At 34.1% G+C, this 21,179-nt stretch overlaps 1 protein-coding gene across 2 annotated transcripts in view; it reads right to left on the bottom strand.

Annotated features, from left to right (window-relative positions):
• Window positions 1–21,179, bottom strand: part of GRAMD1C (GRAM domain containing 1C) — a 75,319-nt gene that overhangs the window by 52,508 nt on the left and 1,632 nt on the right. For both annotated transcript variants that reach the window (XM_039843046.1, XM_039843045.1), the window contains exons 2-3: window positions 17,700–17,849; window positions 4,673–4,757 (exon numbers count right to left, since the gene is read on the bottom strand). In XM_039843046.1, coding sequence (XP_039698980.1) covers window positions 4,673–4,757; window positions 17,700–17,849 — 235 coding nt within the window. The remainder of the gene's footprint in view (window positions 1–4,672; window positions 4,758–17,699; window positions 17,850–21,179) is intronic.

The following is a 21,179-nucleotide window of genomic DNA, read 5'->3' as shown; positions in this document are numbered from 1 at the left end:
GGACCATCGGGAACGGTATGTGCAAAGGCCCTGTGGTAGAAAGAAACATAGCACATTTGAACAACTATACAAAGACAGATCTCTCGACTAGGAGAAGCTAAATCATGTCAGGTGTCTCAGGCCACGGTAGACTCTGAACTTGATGAAAAGCCATTTATGGCTTTTAAGTGGAAGACACATGATCAGATGCATCTTATTAAAAACTACTTTGTTCAATGGATTCAGATAAAACAGTTGGAAATCCAGGAGAAAACTGATGGTGGCTCAGACCAGGAAATGACAGTATTAAGAGAAAGAACTAGTTAGATTTAGAGATATTAAGAGTTAGTACTGACGGGAATTGGTGATTAATTAGATGTTGGACAAGGGTGCATAAGGAGACAAAAATGACTCCAAAAATTGTATATATTTTTTAGTTTGTTCTGTAAGTTGATCCTCTTCACTTCAGCACTAAACCCCAGCAAAATCAAGTATTCTGGTAAATGCCACTGCCTACCAACAATGCTTCTAAAACTATATATAAAATTCTATAAAGTGATTAGTACTATGCTTCTAAGATTAAGATCTGGCTCTTTAGCTAATGTAAATAGTAGTGCTAAATTATCAATAATATAAGATACAAAGGTATGCTGTGAGATTTAGTTAAACGGATAAATTTTAAAACTATATAAAGTGATTAGCAATTTTAGGAAAAAGTTATTGAGATGATGAACCACAAAATATTTAAATTTAGTCATATTAAATTTCTAAGCAAATACTAAAAATTGAGCAATTTAAAAATTAAAAGTAATTCCCTCTTTCAAAATGCTTTCTTCAGCAGAACAAAACTGAGAAGCCAACAAACAAAAAATCCTAGTAAATAATTAAGGAGATTAAGTTACTCATATACTAGGATGCATCTCTAAAACAGGGATTAGGCTAAAGGTCACTTTGAGGTGTACTGAAATTTTCATTTAAACCACTGAAAACATTTTATTAATCTAATGCATCTCAAATTTCAGAAATATCTGGCAGACTTATTAGAATACAGATTGCTAGGCCCCTCCCCCAGAGTTTCTGATTAAACATGTCTGCGATGGGATGTAGAATCTGCATGTCAAACAAGCTTCGAGGTGATAGCAACATGCTGGTCTGTGGACTGCACCATGAGAATCACTGCATTATTTCACATCAACAACGTTCAAAGTTATAGCAACCAATTTGATTATTTTAACTGAAAATTTAATATAGATTGACAGACTTTTTTTAGGGGTTTTAAAAACGGTTTCCCAAAAACAGTATTTTATTTTAATAAACTTGTACCTCAATAAATTTTAATTTTTGTAAAATGGCTTCCTAGTAATAAATCCTATGTAAGAAATGATCAAAAATTTTTCTGAAACAAAGAGATTTTACTTTTTTTTGCTCCCAATTTCCCTACTGTCAATTATCAGCCTTTCAGAAGGCAACATTCTACCTGATTTGAGTCATATTAACAATCTAATTCATATAAAATGAAATAAGAAAGTAATGTTTATTTAAAATTGTTTTATGGTTTCTAACTTTACAAATTTAGAATAAAATTAAGTAAATCCAATAAGCAATGTAGGTCACTTTGATGCATGTGTTAACGTCAACTTACTAGCTATTACAATTTTGGTAAATTGAATGGCTCCAACTCAAAAATTATTTTAGTAACTATAGTATAACAAAGGATGTAGTAGAAATGTGTTCAAAGTATTATGGGAATACAAATGGAGTATATTAGCACCATATATTTCTGGAGTAAGCTTGCACAATAAGTAGTATGCACATATTTAAGTAAACAAGATGTACTCTTTAGTTTTACCAAAGAATTTAGGCATATCTATAAGGGAGATGACAGTGAATTAAAAGAATGTGTTTTTAAATAATCATGCAGGAATACACATCTGAAAGTATTTTTTTCTAGCAGCAATCGTCTTTAAGAGCCCAATAATGCTAACACTGCTTTAAAAAGGCTTTGGAACAACATTTTTAGGATTGCTTTCAGATTTCGTATTTAAATTACAAAAGATAACAATTCTCATTTTTCATCCTTTACACCTTTTGTGTTATTTTGTTAGCTTCTTGCCTGAGATAACTGTTAAGGGTAAATACAAGATGAAAAAGAAAAAAATTAATTTTTCCTGATGCAAAAAGGGAAAAAGACTTTTCTTAGAGCATTTTCTTTAGAAAACTTGTAGATAGTTTCTCAGCTCCTTTAAGATGTATGTGAGTTTTTTTTAAAGCAAAATAAGCCTCTTGTACCACTTGTAGAAAAGGCTTTTCTCTACTGAATTTGCACCTTTGTCAAAAATAAGTTCACAACATTCATATGAATTTTTATGTGGGCTTTTTTTTTTCTTTTCCATTAACCTAAATGTCTATCATTTGGCAAATATCATACTGTCTTGACTACTCTAGTTTCATAATAAGTCTTGAAATCAAGTAGTGTATATCCTCTAGCTTTGTTTCTCTTTTTCAGAATTGCTTTGGCTATTCTAATTTTTTTTTTTGCTTTTCCATATAAGTTTTAGAATCAGCTTGTCAGTATCTATGAAAAAGCTTGCTGGGATTTTTCATTGGGGAGAATTGAGCTCTTAACAATATTGAATCTTCTGATCCATAAACATTTATTAGATCTTCTTTTATCAATGTTTTACAGTTGTCAGCATAGTAAACTGCACATTCATTATTGGGAGGTTTTGAAGTGAATAGTATTTATATAATTCAAATTCCAATTAACTTTCAATCCTGTGATGTTACTAAACTCATTCATTAAGTCTAGATTATCTGAGATTTTCTACATGAGAAGCAAATATACACACTGAAAAACATCTAGAAAGCTATCCACAAAATATCAAGCAAAATTATCTATAAAATTATCTAAAAATCACCAATGATTTTTAATTTTTTCTTCTTACCTTCTTATATATTTTTAACGTTTTATAATGGGTGTGTATACATATGTGTATATATACATAAGTGTATGTATACATATATATGCATATATGTGTGTATTTATATATAACTATCATCAGATTTATTTCTTTCAATAAGGCAATCATGAGCATGATACATTTTATAAAGGTTTCCATGAAAAGTATGTTTTCAAGTGACAAACTGGCAATAAATGTTTGCAATGCACATGGAAAAGATCTAATTTTTTAAATATCTAACAAGCTACTTCAAACTAAGGAAAATACAAATAACCACTAGAAACATGGGCAAAGTTTATGAAGAGAAAGCTTCATAGAAAAAGAAATTAATACGGTTTATAAACATATAAATAATGTTCAACCACCTTCATAATTAAATAAAATGCATATTTAAACACTGATTATGTACCATTTCTACCTAGTAAATTTTGCTAATGCGAAGTTCCTGAAGTGTGGCAAAACAGGTACCTACACTGTTGATGAGAATAAAAACTGGTGCAGCCTTTTTGGAGAGTAACTTGGCAACAGTAAACTTTTTAAAAGGCTCATTACCTTTTTGCTACAATTCCGCTTCATGGAATTTATCCTATAATATGTGTGCACGTGTGTGATAAAACAAATGTACAGAAAGTTCAATGTAACATTAGTAGTAATAATAAAAGACAGAAAACAATCAAAATGTCCATCAATAGGGGATTTGTGAAATAAATTATGATACAAAATTCATTCAGTTGAATACTAAGCAACCACTAAAAAGATGAAGTGGATCCATAAGTAGTGCTAATAGAAAGAGCTCCAAACAAGATTAAAACAGTAAGCACAGTGTGCTCCCACTTAAGTTCTATTTGGAATATATGTATATTCCCCTTAAAATGCATACAGGAAAATTTCTGAAAATAATACATAAGAAATCACTAAAAGTGGTTATCACCAAGGAAGAACGTTGGTGTGATCTTTGTTGGAAGGACCCCTCATTTTTCACTAGGTGCCCTCCTGTAGTATTTGAACATTTTATCATGAGAACGTATTACTTTCAAATGTTCTGACAAGTTGTTTTAATACATTATAATGATTTTTAAAGTACTGAGCTGAACTATCTAGAAATTCAGTTACATTGTATTGAATACTGCTCAACAGTATCAGACATCTGAGAAATTTCTATGAAATGGTTTAAATAAAATATACACTAAATTTAAAATCTAGTTCATATTTTGATTGTAAAATATTTATATTAAGCTGATACTAAAAAGAAATCACTTTTGTAAAAAAAAAAAAAAAAAAGACTAAATTTTTTCTCTTCAAGTCTATTTCCAAAAAGTCTATTTAAAAGATTACATGAATAATGATAATACTTCTAGAGAGTTTTACAAAACTACTCTATAGTACGGTAAGAAGTACCTTTTTTCTGAGAAAAGATAATATATACTGAACCTCAAATTTGAATTTTCCCTCCAAAACCATATAAAACAAGCACCAGAAGAAATTATGATAACTCATTTCCCTTTAGTTCCATTTTCTTAGACAGTACTTAATATTTTATAAGTCAGAAATCACCCCTCCCCAAATTACAACTTAGTTTTACATTGTCTAATTATGAATGATGACATGCTAATTATCTTGAAAAATGTTTTTTATCTACCACAAAGGCTGAAATTTTTTATAATATTGTCACACATCAGTCTATTCTGATGAGGTAGTAAAGTGGTTTTTTTGCAACTTCCTGTCTTTTTTACCTGCTATCAGCTTCTCAGTATCAGGTAGATGTGTGAACTGTCTTTTATATTCCTCATTTCTGTCTTTATAGGTAGAACTTGAAATCTGAAACAATAAAAAGATTAAATTTCTATTTAATTATAACCTTCATTAGAGGAACTGAAATGTATTGTCTTAGAAAATAAATTTAAAATGGACTTTAAAATATGCTTTTTATGCAATATTTTGTATAACTTCGTATGAAAAAACCACATGAATAAACATTTTAAAAAATATCAAAAGGAAGCAAAGGAAGCTTCCAGCATAATGGAGTGAGGAGTTTGGCAAATCTTTTCTGCAAAAGCAAATTTACAGCTGGAAAAAAAAAAACTGTCAATAACAATCATCTCAAATTATGAGAAGATAACTAAAGGCATACAACAAATTGAGAAGCGAGCAAGGAAAACAAAAGCAAACATAAACAAATCGGACTTCATCAAACTAAAAAGCTTCTGTACAGCAAAGGAAACTTTCAACAAAACAAAAAAACAACCTACTGAATGGGAGAATCTATTTGCAAATGATATATCCGATAAGGGGCTGACATCCAAAATATATAAGAAACTCATATAACTCAATAAGCAATAATAAGCAAAGGACATGAAAAGATATTTCTCCAAAGAAGACATAGAAACGACCAGCAGACATATGAAAAGAAGCTCAACATCACTAATTATCACGGCAATGCAAATCAAAACCACAATGAGATACCACCTCACAGCAGTCAGAATGGCTATTATCAAAAAGTGAACAAATAACATGTGTTGGTAAGGATGTAGAGAAAAGAAAACCCTTGTGCACTGTTGCTGGGACTGCAAACTGCTGCAGCCCCTATGGAACACAACATGGCTATTCTTCAAAAAACTAAAAATAGATATACCATACAACCCAGCAATTCCACTTTTGGGTATTTATCTAAAGAAAATGAAAACACTAATTTGAAAAGATATGTGCACCCCTACATTCATTGCAGCATTATTTACAATAGCCAAGATATGGAAGCAATTTAGACGTCCATCAACAGATGAATGGATAAAGAAGATATGGTGTGTGTGTGTGTGTGTGTGTGTGTGTGTGTGTGTACACATACATGCAATGGAATATAACACAGCAATAAAAATGAATGAAATCTTGCCATAAGTGAAAATATGAATGGATCAGAGTGTATTACACCCACTGAAATAAGTCAGGCAGAGAAAGACATATACCATATGATCTCGCTTATATGGTCGATCTAAAGAACAAAATAAACAAACAAACAAAACAGATATAGACTCTTAGATACAGAGAACAAACTGATGACTGCCAGATAGGAGAGGAGTTAGGGGATTGCTTGAAAAGGTGAAGGGTAATATAGTCAATAACACTGCGATAACTTTACGTGGTGATGGAAGATTATTAGAATTAGTAGGGTGATCACACTGTAAGGTATAAAGATGTCAAATCACTACTTGTACACCTGAAACTAATATAACCAATATAAAACTGTATACTAACTATACATAAATAAAAAATAAATAGAGACATATTTGTTCGTGAAAATCAACTGAACTTGGGAACAGAGGAAGACTATGGCACTGTTTTCCTTAGTCAGTTCCCATACTCTTCCTCCCCCATCAGTTAATTTAGTAGTTCTACAAGGTGGAAAAGGCCATGAAAACTAGCAGCTATGCTAAGAGAGGGGGCTGAGTTGATTTAAAAGAACAAAAAAACCTATGCCCAAATAAAATGAATCCAAAGAGGTCCACAGTAGGACACATCATAAATAAAATGCCAAAGGTTAAAAACAAAGAAAGAATCTTAAAAGCAGCAAGAGAAAAGCAATTAATTACCCACAAGGGAGCACACATAAGACTGGCAGCTGATTTCTCAAAAGAACCTATGCAGGACAGAAGGGCTTCGCACAAAATAGTCAAAGTGATGAAAGCAAGGACCTACAGCCAAGATTACTCTACCCAGCAAAGCTATCATTTACAATCAAAAGATAGATAAAGATCTTCCTAGACAAGAAAAAGCTAAAGGAGTTCATCACCACCAAACCAATATTAAAAAAAAAAATTGTTAAAGAAACTTCTTTAAGAAGAAAAAAATAAAAAATATGAATAATAAAATGGCAATAACTACATATCTATCAACAATTATTTTTAATGTAAATTAAAAGACACAGGGTGGCTGAATGGATAAGAAAACAAGACCCTCACACATGTTGACAAAAAGAGACTCACTTCACATTGAAAGATGCACAGACTGAAAGTAAAGGGATGGAAAAAGATATTTCATGAAAATGGAAATGAGAAAAAAAAAAGCTAGGGTAGCAATACTTATACCAGACAAAATGAACTTCAAAACAAAGGATATAAAAAGAGGCAAAGAAAGACCCAGTAATTCTACTTCTGGGTGTTTATCCAAGAAACCCAAAACACTAATTTGAAAAGACATATGCTTCTATATATTCATTGCAGCATTATTTATAATAGCCAAAATATGGAAGCAATCTAAGTGTCCATCAATAGATGAATGAATAAAGAAGTGGTACATATATACAATGAAATATTACTCAGCCATATGAAAGAATGAAACCTTGCCATCTGCAGCAACATGGCTGGACCTAGAGAGTAATGCTAAGTGAAATAAGTCAAGATAAATACTATATTATTTCACTTATATGTGAAAACAAAATAAATGAACAAAAACAGAAACTCATAAATACAGAGAACAAAAACAAAATAAATGAACAAAACTCATAGATACAGAGAACAAAAAAACAAAATAAATGAACAAAAACAGAAACTCATAGATACAGAGAACATTTTGATGATTGCTAGATGGGAGGAATGTAGGGAAACAGGTGAAAAGGGGGAAGGGATTAAGAAGTACAAATTGGTAGCTACAAAACAGTCATGGGGATACAAAGTATACCGTAGAGAATACAGTCAAGAGTATTGTAATAACTGTGTATGCTGTCAGATGGGTACTAGAATTATCAGATCACTTTGTAAGTTATATAAATGTCTAATCACTTTGTTGTATAACACTGTCAACCCTAACTGAAAAACAAAAAAATTGACAGGAAAAAATGGCATAGATGATAGAGGCTTTGTTCATCCCTTTTGCAACCATATCAAAGTTGTGACAGAAACACAGAGCAAACGGCAAGGAAAGTCGCCTGGGAGCTAGATGAACAGAAGCATTACAACTAGGGAGAGAAATAAATAATCAACCTACAACGAACGGTAGAAGGTAGGAGCAGGTAAAGACAGGAGGCTGCCCAGTCCCCAGAAGCTGAGTGGGACAGAGATTACGGCAACAACAGCGGCAGCCAGCAGCTGCAGATGCCTCTTAAAGGGGCCATGTGTGCAAGCAGACTTTTGTGGTGACAGACCTACTCATTCTGAGTACCAGCATCAGGTTGGCTGCACAGGGGGCACCAGGAACTTAGAGGGGGACACTGAGTTGTCAGAGCAAGGGCCAGAGGTGAGGCTCTCTCCTGAGCAGAAATGCCTGAGGTATCCATTGTTCCTCTGTTGAGCCCAAACCCTCCCAGTATGCAAATGCAAGGCCACCATAGCTGAGATGTCATCAAACTGGATAACAGGGGTTGCTCCACCCAGAGGATTCCCTAAAACTCTGCCTCCCCCAACTTGCGGCCCCACACAAGCCACATCCAGGTGTGTCCTCAGGGTGAGTCAGGTGCTCCTTGCTGAGCGGCGCCAAGACTCACACTGGTGGCATCTGGCCTCAGTTTCTGGTGTGGTTTCTTGAGGCAACTATAAGCACAGCATCTGTGGATTGCTTGCTAAATCTTAACAGGTGGCCCCGGAAAGAAAGAGCATGGAGCTAAACTTGGCCTCCAGCTGAACTCCTCTTAGGACTGTGCCACTGGACACCTACTAACTACACAAAGCCATGCTAATAAGACCCAAAGACTTAGGAGCTTTGATTAGTACATAGAGACAGACATAGAAAGGCAGAGAACCATATGAGAGAACAGAAAAGAGATCAAGGAAAAATGGAGTCAAGCAATCTAACAGATGCAAAATTCAAATCAATGGTTATAAAGACGCTCAATGAACTTAGGGGAAGGATAGATGAATTCAGTGAGAACTTTAACAAAGAGATTACAAAAACATAAATGTGGAAATGAAAATTATAAAAGAGAATCAGTCAGAAATGAAGAATACATTATCTAAGATGAAGAGTATATTAAAGGGAATAAAGAGAGTGGATAAAGAGGATCAAACCACCGATATGGAGGACGGGAAAACCAAGGACACTCAATCAGAATGGCAAGAAAAAGGATGCCAATACTATAATAGTTTAAAGAGCCTATGGGACACTATTAAATGTAAAAATATCCGTGTCATAGCTATTTGAAGAAATAATGATGGAAAACTTCCCTTACCTGGTGAAGGAAATAGACATACAATCCCAGGAAGCTCAAAGAGTCCCAAGAAAGACAGACCCAAAGAGGTCCACACCAAGACACATCATAATTAAAATGCCAAAGATTAAATACAAAGAGAGAATCTTAAAAGTAGCAAGAGGAAAGCAGTTAGTTACCTACAAGCAAGCACCTATAAGACTGGCAGCTGATTTCTCAAAGGAAACTATGCAGGACGGAAGAGTTTGGCACAAAATATTCAAAGTGTTAAAAGCCCAGGATCTAAAACCAAGAATATTTTATCTAGCAAAGCTATCATTTAGAGTCGAAGGACAAATAAAGAGTTTCCCAGACAAAAATAAGCTAAAGGAACTCATCAATACCAAGCCAGTATTACAGGAATTGTTGGAGGGACTTCTTTAAAAGGTAAAAACAAGTATCAAAAACATGAATAAAGAATGGTAATAACTATGTATCGACCAACAAGTACCTCAAATGGAAAAGAATTAAGTGTTCCAGTTAAAAGATAGGGTGGCTGAATGGATAAGAAAACAAGATCCCTAATATGCTGCCTACAAGAGACTCACTTCAGATTAAAAGACACACACAGACTAAAAGGAAGGGGATGGAAAAAGATATTGCCTTGATGGACCTAGAGAGTATTGTGCTGAATGAAACAGGTCAGATAGAGAAAGACAAATATCACATGATTTTACGTATATGTGGAATCTAAAGAACAAAATAAACAACAACAACAACAAATGGAAATAAACTCAGATACAGAGAATATTGTGAGGGCTCCTAGATGGGAGGGAGTCGGGGGGGATGGAAAAAACGGGCAAAGGGATTAAGAGGTACAAAAGGATAGTTACAAAATAGACATGGAGATATAAATTGTAGCATAAGGAAAAGTTAATAATGTAATAAATATGTAAGGGGGAAAGAGGTACTACATTTAGTGGGATGACCACTTTGTGAGTTATATAGATCTCTAATCATTATGCTGTACAACTGAAACTAATATATTATTGTATGTTAACTATAATTGAAAAAAAAACTCAAAAAAAGAAAAAGTTATTAAAATAAAAAATAATAAAATAAAATAAAAAGGAAATTCTCTCTGGAAGAACAAAACATTGCCCTAGGACTCAAAATGTTTCTACAAGAATGATAGAAGGAGAAGAAAGAATGAGAGTCTGAGGATTCAGTGAAAAGGTCCCAAAACACAGGTATCTGGAGTTTCGGGGAAGGAGAAAGAATGAGGTAGATGTAATATTTGAAGCAATAATAGTTAAAAACTTTCCAAATTTGGTTAAGGAAACAGACATAAAAGGCTACATACTGTATGATTCCACTTATATAACATTCTTAAAATATTATAATTACAGAAATGGAGAACAGATTAGTAGTTGCCAAGGGTTAAGTAGGGAGAGGGGGCAGGAGGAAAGTGGCTGGATCTATAAAAGAGTGTGTCTATAAAAAAAGGATTCTTGTTGTGATGAAAATGTCATGTATCTTGACTTTATAAATGTCATATGCTAGTTGTAATATACTATACTATACTTTTGCAATATATTACCATTGGGGGAAACAGCTTAAAAGATGCAGGGGATCTCTATTATTTCTTACAATTACACATTAATCTAAAATTAAGTCTAACTAAAAGTAAAAATATATAAATAAATAAGCAATTAAAAAGAGGAGGAGGTTGGTAGGGTCAGAACAAATGTGTTAATTCTATGTAAGAGGGGGAAATGTTTAAAATAGTTTTAAAGCTGATTCAGAGGTCAATACTCCATATCCTTTTTTGTCCTTCCTTCAACTGCCCACCTTTTAGGCCATCTTCATACTTATTAACAGCTTCATCAAGAAATACATAATTAAAATCATTTAATTATTGAGCAAAATGTGACTAAGATAAAAGAAACTCACTCTTATATGTGGTTCAATGAGATCAATGTCATTGTTTTTAAGTTCGCATCTCATATCTAATAAAAGTTTTTTTGGAAAGTCTTAATTAATATCCAGTAACACATTACTATTTCAGTTATTTTCCATCTTCTCAATATCATTTATTAAATATTAATTTATTGGCAAAGTAATTTCTTAGTAGTCATGTTATTTTTTCAAAATACTTTTCCATATTGATGTGGTCATCTTTAAGAAGTATATATGTTTTTCATGAAACATAAATTTTTTCTTTGGCCCTCTATTTCTTAGGACGATTATAACTCAAACTTTGAGAGGAAGATTAGGACAATAGTCCCAAACCTAGTGTTTCAATCAGGTTTTTGCACACAAATTGTACTTTTTAATGTCACTAGGAACTTCTATCTTACAAATCCAATAACCAATTCTCATGTCTCACCTTATTTGACCTCTTACAGGTCACTCTGTTCTTAAAAGAATCCTATTGAGGATACCACACTTTAAGGAAACCATACCTCCTAAGATTTCCTTTTATCTCATTAACCAAATCTTCTCAGTTACTTTTGACAGTTCCTGCCCCACCACCTGAGGTTCTAAACACTAAAGAATCCACTTATCTTCTCTGTCCCTATTTCCTCCCTAAGTGATCTCATCCAATCTTTACAAATCTATCTTTAAATACCATCCATACTCAAAGACTCCCAAATTTACTTCCAGCTTCAATCGCTCTCCTGCGATTCAAGTCATATATCTAATAGTCCGCTACACCTTCCTACTTGTGTCAAATATGCATCTCCAACTTAACAAATAAAACTCTTGATTCTCCCAGCCCCCCAAAACTGTGTCTCCCCCAGTCTTCGTCTTCTCCTAAATGGGGATTCCATTGTCCCTGTTGCACTGATCAGAAACATATCCTTAAACTTTCTCTTTCCCTCATTCACCACGTCTGATCCCATCAGCAAGCTGTTTATCAAAAAAGCCAGTTTCATTCCTACTTTAGGCCTTTCCCTAGAACACCATACCCCTTTCCCTTTCTTCGCATGATTTGTTTGCATTCTTCCTTTGTCCCCCATCCCCTTATAGGGCTCTCTCAAATGGTACTTCCTCAGGGAAACTTTTCATGACCATCCTAACTGAAAATGCTACTCCCTCCCATGTGATTCTCTACACCTTTATTGGTTTCAGAGCTTCTATCACTACCCAACATAATATTACACATTTGCTTATTTGTTTACTATCCATCTCCCACTCTGAACTGTCAGCTCCAGAACAGTAGAGACAACTGTCCTGTTCACTGAAACAGTCTGATGCACAGAAGACACTCAAATGAATTAATAAGGCTGTTCCTATCATAATTCATGTAAATCTACTTTTGCCACTATTATATATCTCTGCTCACATACTCTTTTAATTTATCCTATGAGAGACTCACTATAATTCCTGATTCTCAAGTCTTTCATCAAAAGTGGAGAATTTTCAAGCATATTCTCTTTGAATATTGCCTCTTGCTCATTTTCTATGTTCACCTGAAACTCCTATTAGATTCATAATATACTACTATACTTTTCTCCTTATTCTCTTTCAAATAGTCTATTTTTATTTCTGAATAATTTCCTCATATATATCTTTCGGCTTACTGATTTTCTCTTGAAAATCATATCCACTGAATTTTTAAATTATTTCAATGACCATATTATTCATTTCCAGATGTTATATTTGGTTGTTTTTCAAATCTGCCCTAGTATTTTTTTGAAAATGTTATCTATTTATCATATTTTCAATTCTTTCTATTAAATCTTTAATAATATCAAATGATGGTTTTATAGTCTTTATCTGGTAGTTTTATCTAAGTTTTAGAGGGTCTAATATGCTATTTATTCAATCTCCTTCGGCTCACTCATCAACTATTAAATTCAAGTCCCAAAATTCAAGAGAGATTAACTACAGTTATGTACTCTGAGAAAGACTTCTCTCCCCTCTCCACCCCAAGCCCAAGTTTAGACAGATAAACTTATTTGTCTTCGACCTGGAGAAGTAGGTAGATATTTTTTCTAAGCTACCTTCACAGAGGGTACAATGTTTCATGAGTCCTGGCTTTATAAACAGTTCTAGGTTCCAGTTCATACAAGTCCAAAGCATAATCTCCTATCCCAGTGTGGCCATTAAAGCTTTAGTTACTGAGACTAATAAACCCCTCATGGCTGCCTCAGCATTAGCTCATGTGCTACAATTCTGGTAATCAGTTCGTTCTTTTTTAGCCCTTAGGTAGTTCCCTTGCTATTTTGTGAGCCCAGACATGCAATTTAAAAAGATGTTTACATTTCATACAACATTTCTAGGTACTTTGTAGCAGAAGAGCTTTTAAATTAAATCATCCTGTCGCCATATTTCCAGAAATGTTAACTCCTATTAAATGTTAGTTCTAATTAAATCTGAAAGTATTAAAAGATATCTAGATTTTCAAACAATACCATCTGTAACTGAAATTTCTTAATTGGATAAAATATGTTTTTTAATCCAGTAGACATTGGAAAATGAGTTTATTCTCCTTTCTGAGTGACCAAAGTGAAAATGTGAAATATACTTTTAGGTTGAATAAATTCAAGGTATGTTGTGGGAGACAATATATGATTCTAGAAAGCCTCTTCTCCAAAGTTGCCAAAGTATGTTACAAACATACTAATTAATCCTCCTGGGTTTTTTTTTTACTTAACAGTACAGTATTAATTAATCCTCAGGATGTACATCTAAATAAAGTTTGTGGTAAGTTTTATCCCCCACTTATAAGTAGAAAAGCTTATCTTTGGATAACATGACTGTGATCATGCTATAAGTGAATGATAAAGTACAGAGTCAAGACTTCTAATTTCCTATACAATTAGAAAAAGCTTGAGTATGATCCAGAATAATTCAAATCTATTTTCTATTAAAATATAAGTATGCTAGTTATTATTTGTACATATACAGATATTTCAAAATCTAGACTTGTTTTATTTTCAAATGTTTTATAACAAAAACATAAAAGAAATGACAAATTTAAACTCTGACTTTCTTAAAATTCTCCTACTCCATCTTCCTTTTTTCCCCATTTCTTTTCCTAAATCAAAGATCTAAGGAATCTGAGATTTCACATCTTCCTATTCTACATATATTTGTTAAGATTTTCTAACACAATTATTCAAAGAAAAACACACCCTAAACAAATTGACTTCTAATTTTAGTTATAAAATTCAGAAAACTTAATAAATCTCTCAACTTTTAAAATGCAATTATCAACTAAATCAGCTGATACAAATGTATACAAATGAAAAATATTTTTAAGGGGAACATAATATTAATGAAAGACCAAGGTACAAAAGAATATTTAATATTAAAAACCTGACCCAAAGCACTATTACTTTTATGAAATAGCCAGGTAAGCATGTTATCTTCTAAACATATACAACAGAAAATCTCAAAGGCTTTTTCTACTCCCAATAGTTGCTAGTTATACATCACTGAGAAGTTACAGTAAATAAATGCATCTGCTGCAGATCTCTGTACGCTTTTCCTCTGAGACCTTAATCCACCTCGAATATACCATTATTCTAATAAGGGAAAAAAAAGTATTTTGTTTTGGGTCTTTTTTTCTTTTGCTATGTATTTTTACTATCAGTTAAAGGGAAAAAGCATAAATATTTTCAATTAACTTTATTTTAAATTTCATTTCACATAATTTTTATTGTGACATTAGGATTTAAAAGTGAATGATGAAACTCATTTCTCACATACTAGGATTAAATATTTTCATTTTTAAATAAAAAATGAAACAAATGTAACAATTAATGTTCTTATATTTATATTATAGAATTGAAATAGAAATCTGCAGCCGTTGATATTATGAACTGCTATGGTGATTTAATCATGTTTACAGGTCTGTCTGTTAAGTGGCATAAGATTAAATGGATAGGGTCTAAAAGAAATCAACCTTAGTGGAAAAAAAAACAACAACAACAACCAAAAAATTTTTCTAACAACTTTGGTTCATTTTCTTATATCCTCTAAGTTTTCGCAATTTTTTTAAATTAAGGAGAATCATCAAATTACATTTTCCAATATTACAAATAGTAGGTCCTCTTTTCCAGCACTTTTCAACCATTTTACCACTGGGACAATCTTAAAGAAAGGTGTTCCCCATGTAACATACATCTAGCGAGTATGCTCAGAATTTGTTTTTCTTATGACTGATACATAGCTACCAAGACTGTAAATTATGAGCACGTGCTGGTCCTAACCCCCCTTTTTTCGTTTGTTGATTCGAGACATACCAATGCCGAAATACTGTGGCCCAATCTCTGATTTTATCAGTGAGTCATCTGAGGCCAGACAGATTAAACTACATTATCAACAGCACCACAAGGTGAAATCATCAGGGACAGAGCACGCACTCTATCCCTGATGTTTTGTTCACAGACTCCAATTTGTTTAATTATTTCATGCTGCCCTCTGAATTCACTACTGTAGAATAACTGAGTTAGCCAGGTCAGAATAACAGTTATCCTACATTAGTGAATTTTCCAGGCCCCTGGAGCTTAACTCTTTAAATATCAAAACTTTAAAAAGTTATCAATCTTTTTTGGTAGAAACCTACAAAAAGTAAAAGGCACAATAAATCTAGATTCCTTGGATGTTCCAGTGAAATGGCTCTGACATTCTTTTTTTGCCTGACTACATGGTTATGTGCCTCACAAATATTTTCCCATTATGTTACTGGTATTCCTTGTGTTAATTCTGGATCCTTCAGTGAACTCCGCCATTTTACTGTACTTATTCGATTCCTACGTTATTGCTGGGAGAACATGAAAATAGTGACATGGTGGAGTCAGTGGTAGCAGATGGTTTAAAATGTAAGAGAGTGTGTTCTTTTCCAGACTTCTTAACCACCGTTTTGATCAGTCACAGTGCTATATTAGAACCAGATTATTTGCATAGACCTTTGGCTGCCACATCAAGAGGCCCAGGTTGCTATATTTGTTGAGTTTTTGCAGCTATCATCTATGTGTTATCACCAAGTAATTCCCCTATCTCCAATATTCTATTCAAGTACGAAATGAGAACCAACTTCTTAGGCTTATAAAAATATGTCAAAATATATTAAAGAAATTCCAAATGAAGACTTGAGAAGTTCTCCTCTTACAGTATATATCAGCATGAACTTTGACTTAGCTATCCAGGTTCTTTATTTTTGTTTGCTTCTGAGTTCCGAAAGTTCTAGTTTCTGGGTAAGTGCTCTCTGGAAAAGTCAGCAGAACTTCTGAGATGTTTTTATTCGTCTTTTAGTCTATTCCATGTGACTTTATATAAAAATTCCTCAAAACAATGTGCTTACAATCAGCATAGAAACCTAAACTGAGCCAAAGTAGACCTTCAACACTCTAAACCAGTGCTTTCTCAAACTTGACTGTGCATACCAATCACCTGGAAATCTCATGAATATGAAGATTCTGACTCAGTAGGTCTGAGGTTGAGCCCAAGATTCTGCATTTTTAATCAGCTGACATGTGATGCTGAGGCTTCTAGTCCTACCTACCACCCTTTCAGTAGCAGAGCTGTTGAAAACATATTTTTTTCTCTCTCCTATTTCTAAATCCTCTTTCCCTTGCTTTTTCCTTTTCTTTACCCTTTTTCTTGCATCAAGTCTCCAAGAGTAACCACAGAAATTATTTAACCCTGTACATAGTCCTTAGAAGTGTAAGTTTTCCAATTTGTAACATAAGCTATAAAAATCACAGTGCAAAGGGATCAAAACCCTACAATAGTCAAACCTTCTCTAAACATGACCAAAAATAATACTAATTTTGCTAATGATGAACAGAATGATAGTACATCTACCAATCCATCTAACCTGTTAATAATATGTCTCTTTTGGTCTACTCTAAAATTATTAAAAATTCTGCTCCAAGTGTACCTAATCTTCAAGAAATCAGCTTTCTAATAAATTAATATTGAAACCATATATTCCTTACAATCTTATATAAATTTCACTTATAGTTGCATATTTTATCAAATGGCTCATAACTCTCACAGGAATTGCTAAATTTAGAATGAACCCTTTAATATAATAATTGCTAGCATTCATATGGTAATAGAAATGTGCTTACCAAAAGACTCCCTGCATCTAGTCAACAAGCAGTAGTCTCATTTTACAGTGGAGAAACCTGAAGCATACCCAGGTGATGCAACCCAGTGAGCATAGTGCAAACAGAATATGAAACGCCTAACTTTAAAACCTATCTCGTAATTGTTATACAAACAGGTCCAACATTGTTAAACTACCTTTTAGGTACAGAAACTAATTCTTTAAATCAAAATTATGTCAAATAGCTGGCTTCTCAGTAACATTTAGAAATATGGTTTCTGTAAATGTTAGTCTCTTGCCAATACAGTGAATAATGTAAATGGAATCCAATTCTGTGGTGTAGTTTTCTCCCCAGGAAATTGAAGCAGAAAATTCCTCTCCATCAAACCAGACAACAGTGCATTCTAGTGGCCAAAGGAGGAAGTAATCAGAAATGTCTTTGGGACTCGACTAAAACTTAAATATCTAAACTCTAGTAGCTAATAAGAAAATATTACAAATATTATATGAATTTCTGTACACTTAAAGACAATTTGCATTTAAGATTATAATGAAGATATAATAAAGAAAATAATATTACCCAAAAGCTCCAATCACCACTCCAGTTATGTAAATGTGGTCCCTGTTTTTTAGCTGATGCAATATTATTCTCATCCACAACTGGACTAGGATTTTCCTCTAACTCCTCCTGTGACTCAGGGGCAAAGCTTGAATCGCCTTCATTTATTACCTGGAAACAAGTATCAAACAATTTAAATTACTCATTGAGAAATGCCCATTTTAAAAAGAAAAGAGTTAATGTTCAAAAGATATAAATTAACTTGAGAAGGACAATACTTACGCTTTTAGAAAACATTAATTAATGAGTTTTTGCTTCCATAATTCATACATTTACATATGCAACAAATATTTCCCATCTACCACTATTTGTTAGATAGTTTAGTTGGCACTAGGAATTCAAAAATAAATAAAACGAAGTCCTGAGTCTCCAGAAGTTCACAGTCAGCTAGAGGAACAAATAAAACAGTAAAAAAAAAAAATGCAATGAAAATGAAAACTGGTTCAACCTCTTTGGAGAATAATTTGCAATGCCTGGTAGAGCCTAAGATGGGTATATACCACAACCCAGCAATTTAATGTGTACATGGAGTCTACAATGTTTGTAATAATAAAAAAAATGCAAACAACTTTACTGTCTATTGGTAAGGAAACTGGTAAATTAACTCTGGTTTATACAAACAATGAAGTTAAAATAAATGAATCAGGAGTCTCAACCAAGCATTGGCCCCCAATCTATAGAGCAAGATATGAGCCCATCGTGTGGTCACTCATGAAAAAGCAGTCATTATGGAGTCAAAAAAAATGAATGGAGAAAAAGGAAGTAGGTAGGGAAAGAGGGAGGAGCCATTAGCTCACCAAGACCTTTAAGTACCTCTGTAGCTGCTGCCACCTATGCCTCTGTTGTAACAAAAACCCTGATCCTCAGGGTTACAGGGAAAAGCATCCATAGCACCCGTGTGGCACAGCAAAGGGTTAATTCAAATTCAACTTAATCTTGGGGTTCTTATATAAAGTAACCACAGGGGAAGCACTTAACCCTGATGATACTGATTTGGGGCTCTCTGGAGAAAGAAATTTATAAATAGGAAAGGGTAGAGAAGACCTCCTCCACCCAAAGTATATTCGCTAACCACCAAAAAGAGAGAAAAAGAAACAAAGTTGGATACAAGGAAAATAAATACATTAACAACAACAAAAAAACTGAAACAGAGGTCCCCAATTTGACTCAGTTGGAAATCCAAAAATTTATTAAAATAATTTATACAACAAAAGGTAAAGATTGGCTTTTCCACCTCTACAGCATAGGTTTTGAATTCACTTCAGCATCTGCTGAAATGCATCAATTAACAAATCTTTATGGATTAAATCAATATTGGGCTCAAACTACAGCTATACGTGGAGATCTCACTAAATTTAGACCAGGTACTCCCAATGATCTTAGGGGAATTACTAAACATAAATAGAAAACAAATAAATATGCCTCCCTTTAACCACCAGAACTACTGCCTTGCCAAAATTCTCGCTGATCACAGTACCCATCGCCCTAAAATAATCTATAGTGGGAATAGATGCTCTGACCCAATGAATAATAAATTTAAATCAAGTCTTTGGAGCTTACAAATTGGATTTTTCAAAAGTGGAACCCCATGGACCATTTCCCCCAATCCCTTTTAATTAGTTAAAATAGCTAATGCAGCTCAATGTAAAATAAAATACGGCCATCGAAGATTGAGATTTATTATGTAAGACCTAATTAGTGAAAGAGTGATTATCCCTACTGCTTCTCCATTTAACAGCCCAATGTGGCTTGTTAAAGTTGGAAAAACGAATGGTGCTTTACAGTTGATTACTGTATCCTTGATGCTGTGATCCGTCCCCTGTATCCAAATACTGACTCTAACCAATCAGAAACAGGCAAATATTGTGATATCATAAATTTGGCTAATATGTTCTATTCAGTGCCTCTTTCAATAATCTCTCAGTCACAGTTTGCTTTCACCTCCGGAGGTACACGACATACCTTTACCTAGCTACTCATGGCATACCTCAAAAGCCTTGCCATTGCATGCAGCCCTTACAGGCAAGATCTTAACTGTATCCAATTTTCTCTAGGAGCACAGGTACGATATTACATTGATTACACCCCTTCTCTGAGGATATTCTTTTGACACATCCATTTAGGACACACAAATACTCACAAAGGAGCTCACAAAAAGGGGATGGGCCATTGCACCACACATATGTAAGGCCTGCCACCTTGGTTAAATTCCTGAAAATTATTTGGTAAACCAGGGATTGATTACAGGCCCTCTCAGCATCCACAACATTAAAACAAGCCCAACATCTTTGAGGCCTTTTGGAGTTCTAGAGGCAATATATTCCTCATTTTACTTACACCCATTTATTCTGTTATTTGCAAATCAGTCCACCCAAAATGGGGCTCCTTCCCCCCTAAAATTTAAAATTTGTCAAAATTATCACATACAGACACTCCCATTAGTGCTACTCCCCCAATACACATACACACACACACACACACACACACACACACACACACACACAAAGAATCCTTCACTGTAGAGACTTAAGCAGCTTCTTTTCATGATTCCTAGAGTCTCTGGACCACCCATAATGTCTATAAATTGTCCACAGGCTTCTGATGCAAGAAACTATCTCCACACTATATACCATTAGAGCAGCAATTACTGCCAGCATATTGGACTCTCCGGGAAATAGAGCCTGTGACCCTCATCCCCAGCTGTCCATTATGCCTTGGGTCCTGAAAGCTCAGCACCGCCAAGTCCTCCTAGCTACATAACAGAAACAAATCTGGGCCTCTCACGTATCCCACTTGCAGAAGGGCATGGCCTTCCCTGTCCTCATTCCTTTGTCAGATATCATGGTGTTGGAAGAGGTCACTCCTCTTCTCAACTCTTTGAATACCTGGGGAGCAAGTTGGGTTCGACTGAGTGAACAGTAATAGGAGTTTGTACTCTTCAAACTTCCATTTGAAGTTTGATGGACAAACTTGCTGTTCAGTGAACAGCATCACCACCATTACACACGATGGAGCTCACTGGAGACCTACGGCTTTTCATCCCTTAACCAGAATGTCCCCAATAAAGGAAAGGATCCAAGTTCAGCGCAACTGGCTGAACTTCCCACAGTCACCTTAACAGTGAATGCTCTGGCCAAAAATCGGAGCACATTTTCACAGACTCTTGGACCACTGCCTAAGAGATGCATCCTTTGAGGTAAAGAACGCTGGAACTCTCTTGCTTCACAGGGTTCTCAAAATATAAATCAAAGTCACACATGTCTCTACATATACTAAAGCCATAATAAAAGACCTCACCAAGATATTCCTTATGCCCCTCAGAGTTCCAGACATTACTCATAATGACCAAGGCACTCATTGTACTTCACAAAATACACATCATTGGGCTCTTGAACAAGGTATTCGGCGGAACTTGCCTCTTCCTTACTGACTTCAGGCTGC

The sequence above is a fragment of the Pteropus medius genome, unplaced genomic scaffold (genome assembly GCF_902729225.1).
Source record: "Pteropus medius unplaced genomic scaffold, Ma_sr-lr_union100, whole genome shotgun sequence".
Classification (NCBI taxonomy): Eukaryota; Metazoa; Chordata; class Mammalia; order Chiroptera; family Pteropodidae; genus Pteropus; species Pteropus medius.
Note: the sequence above shows the minus strand (reverse complement) of the source record. Positions and strands in the feature narration are given on the sequence as shown.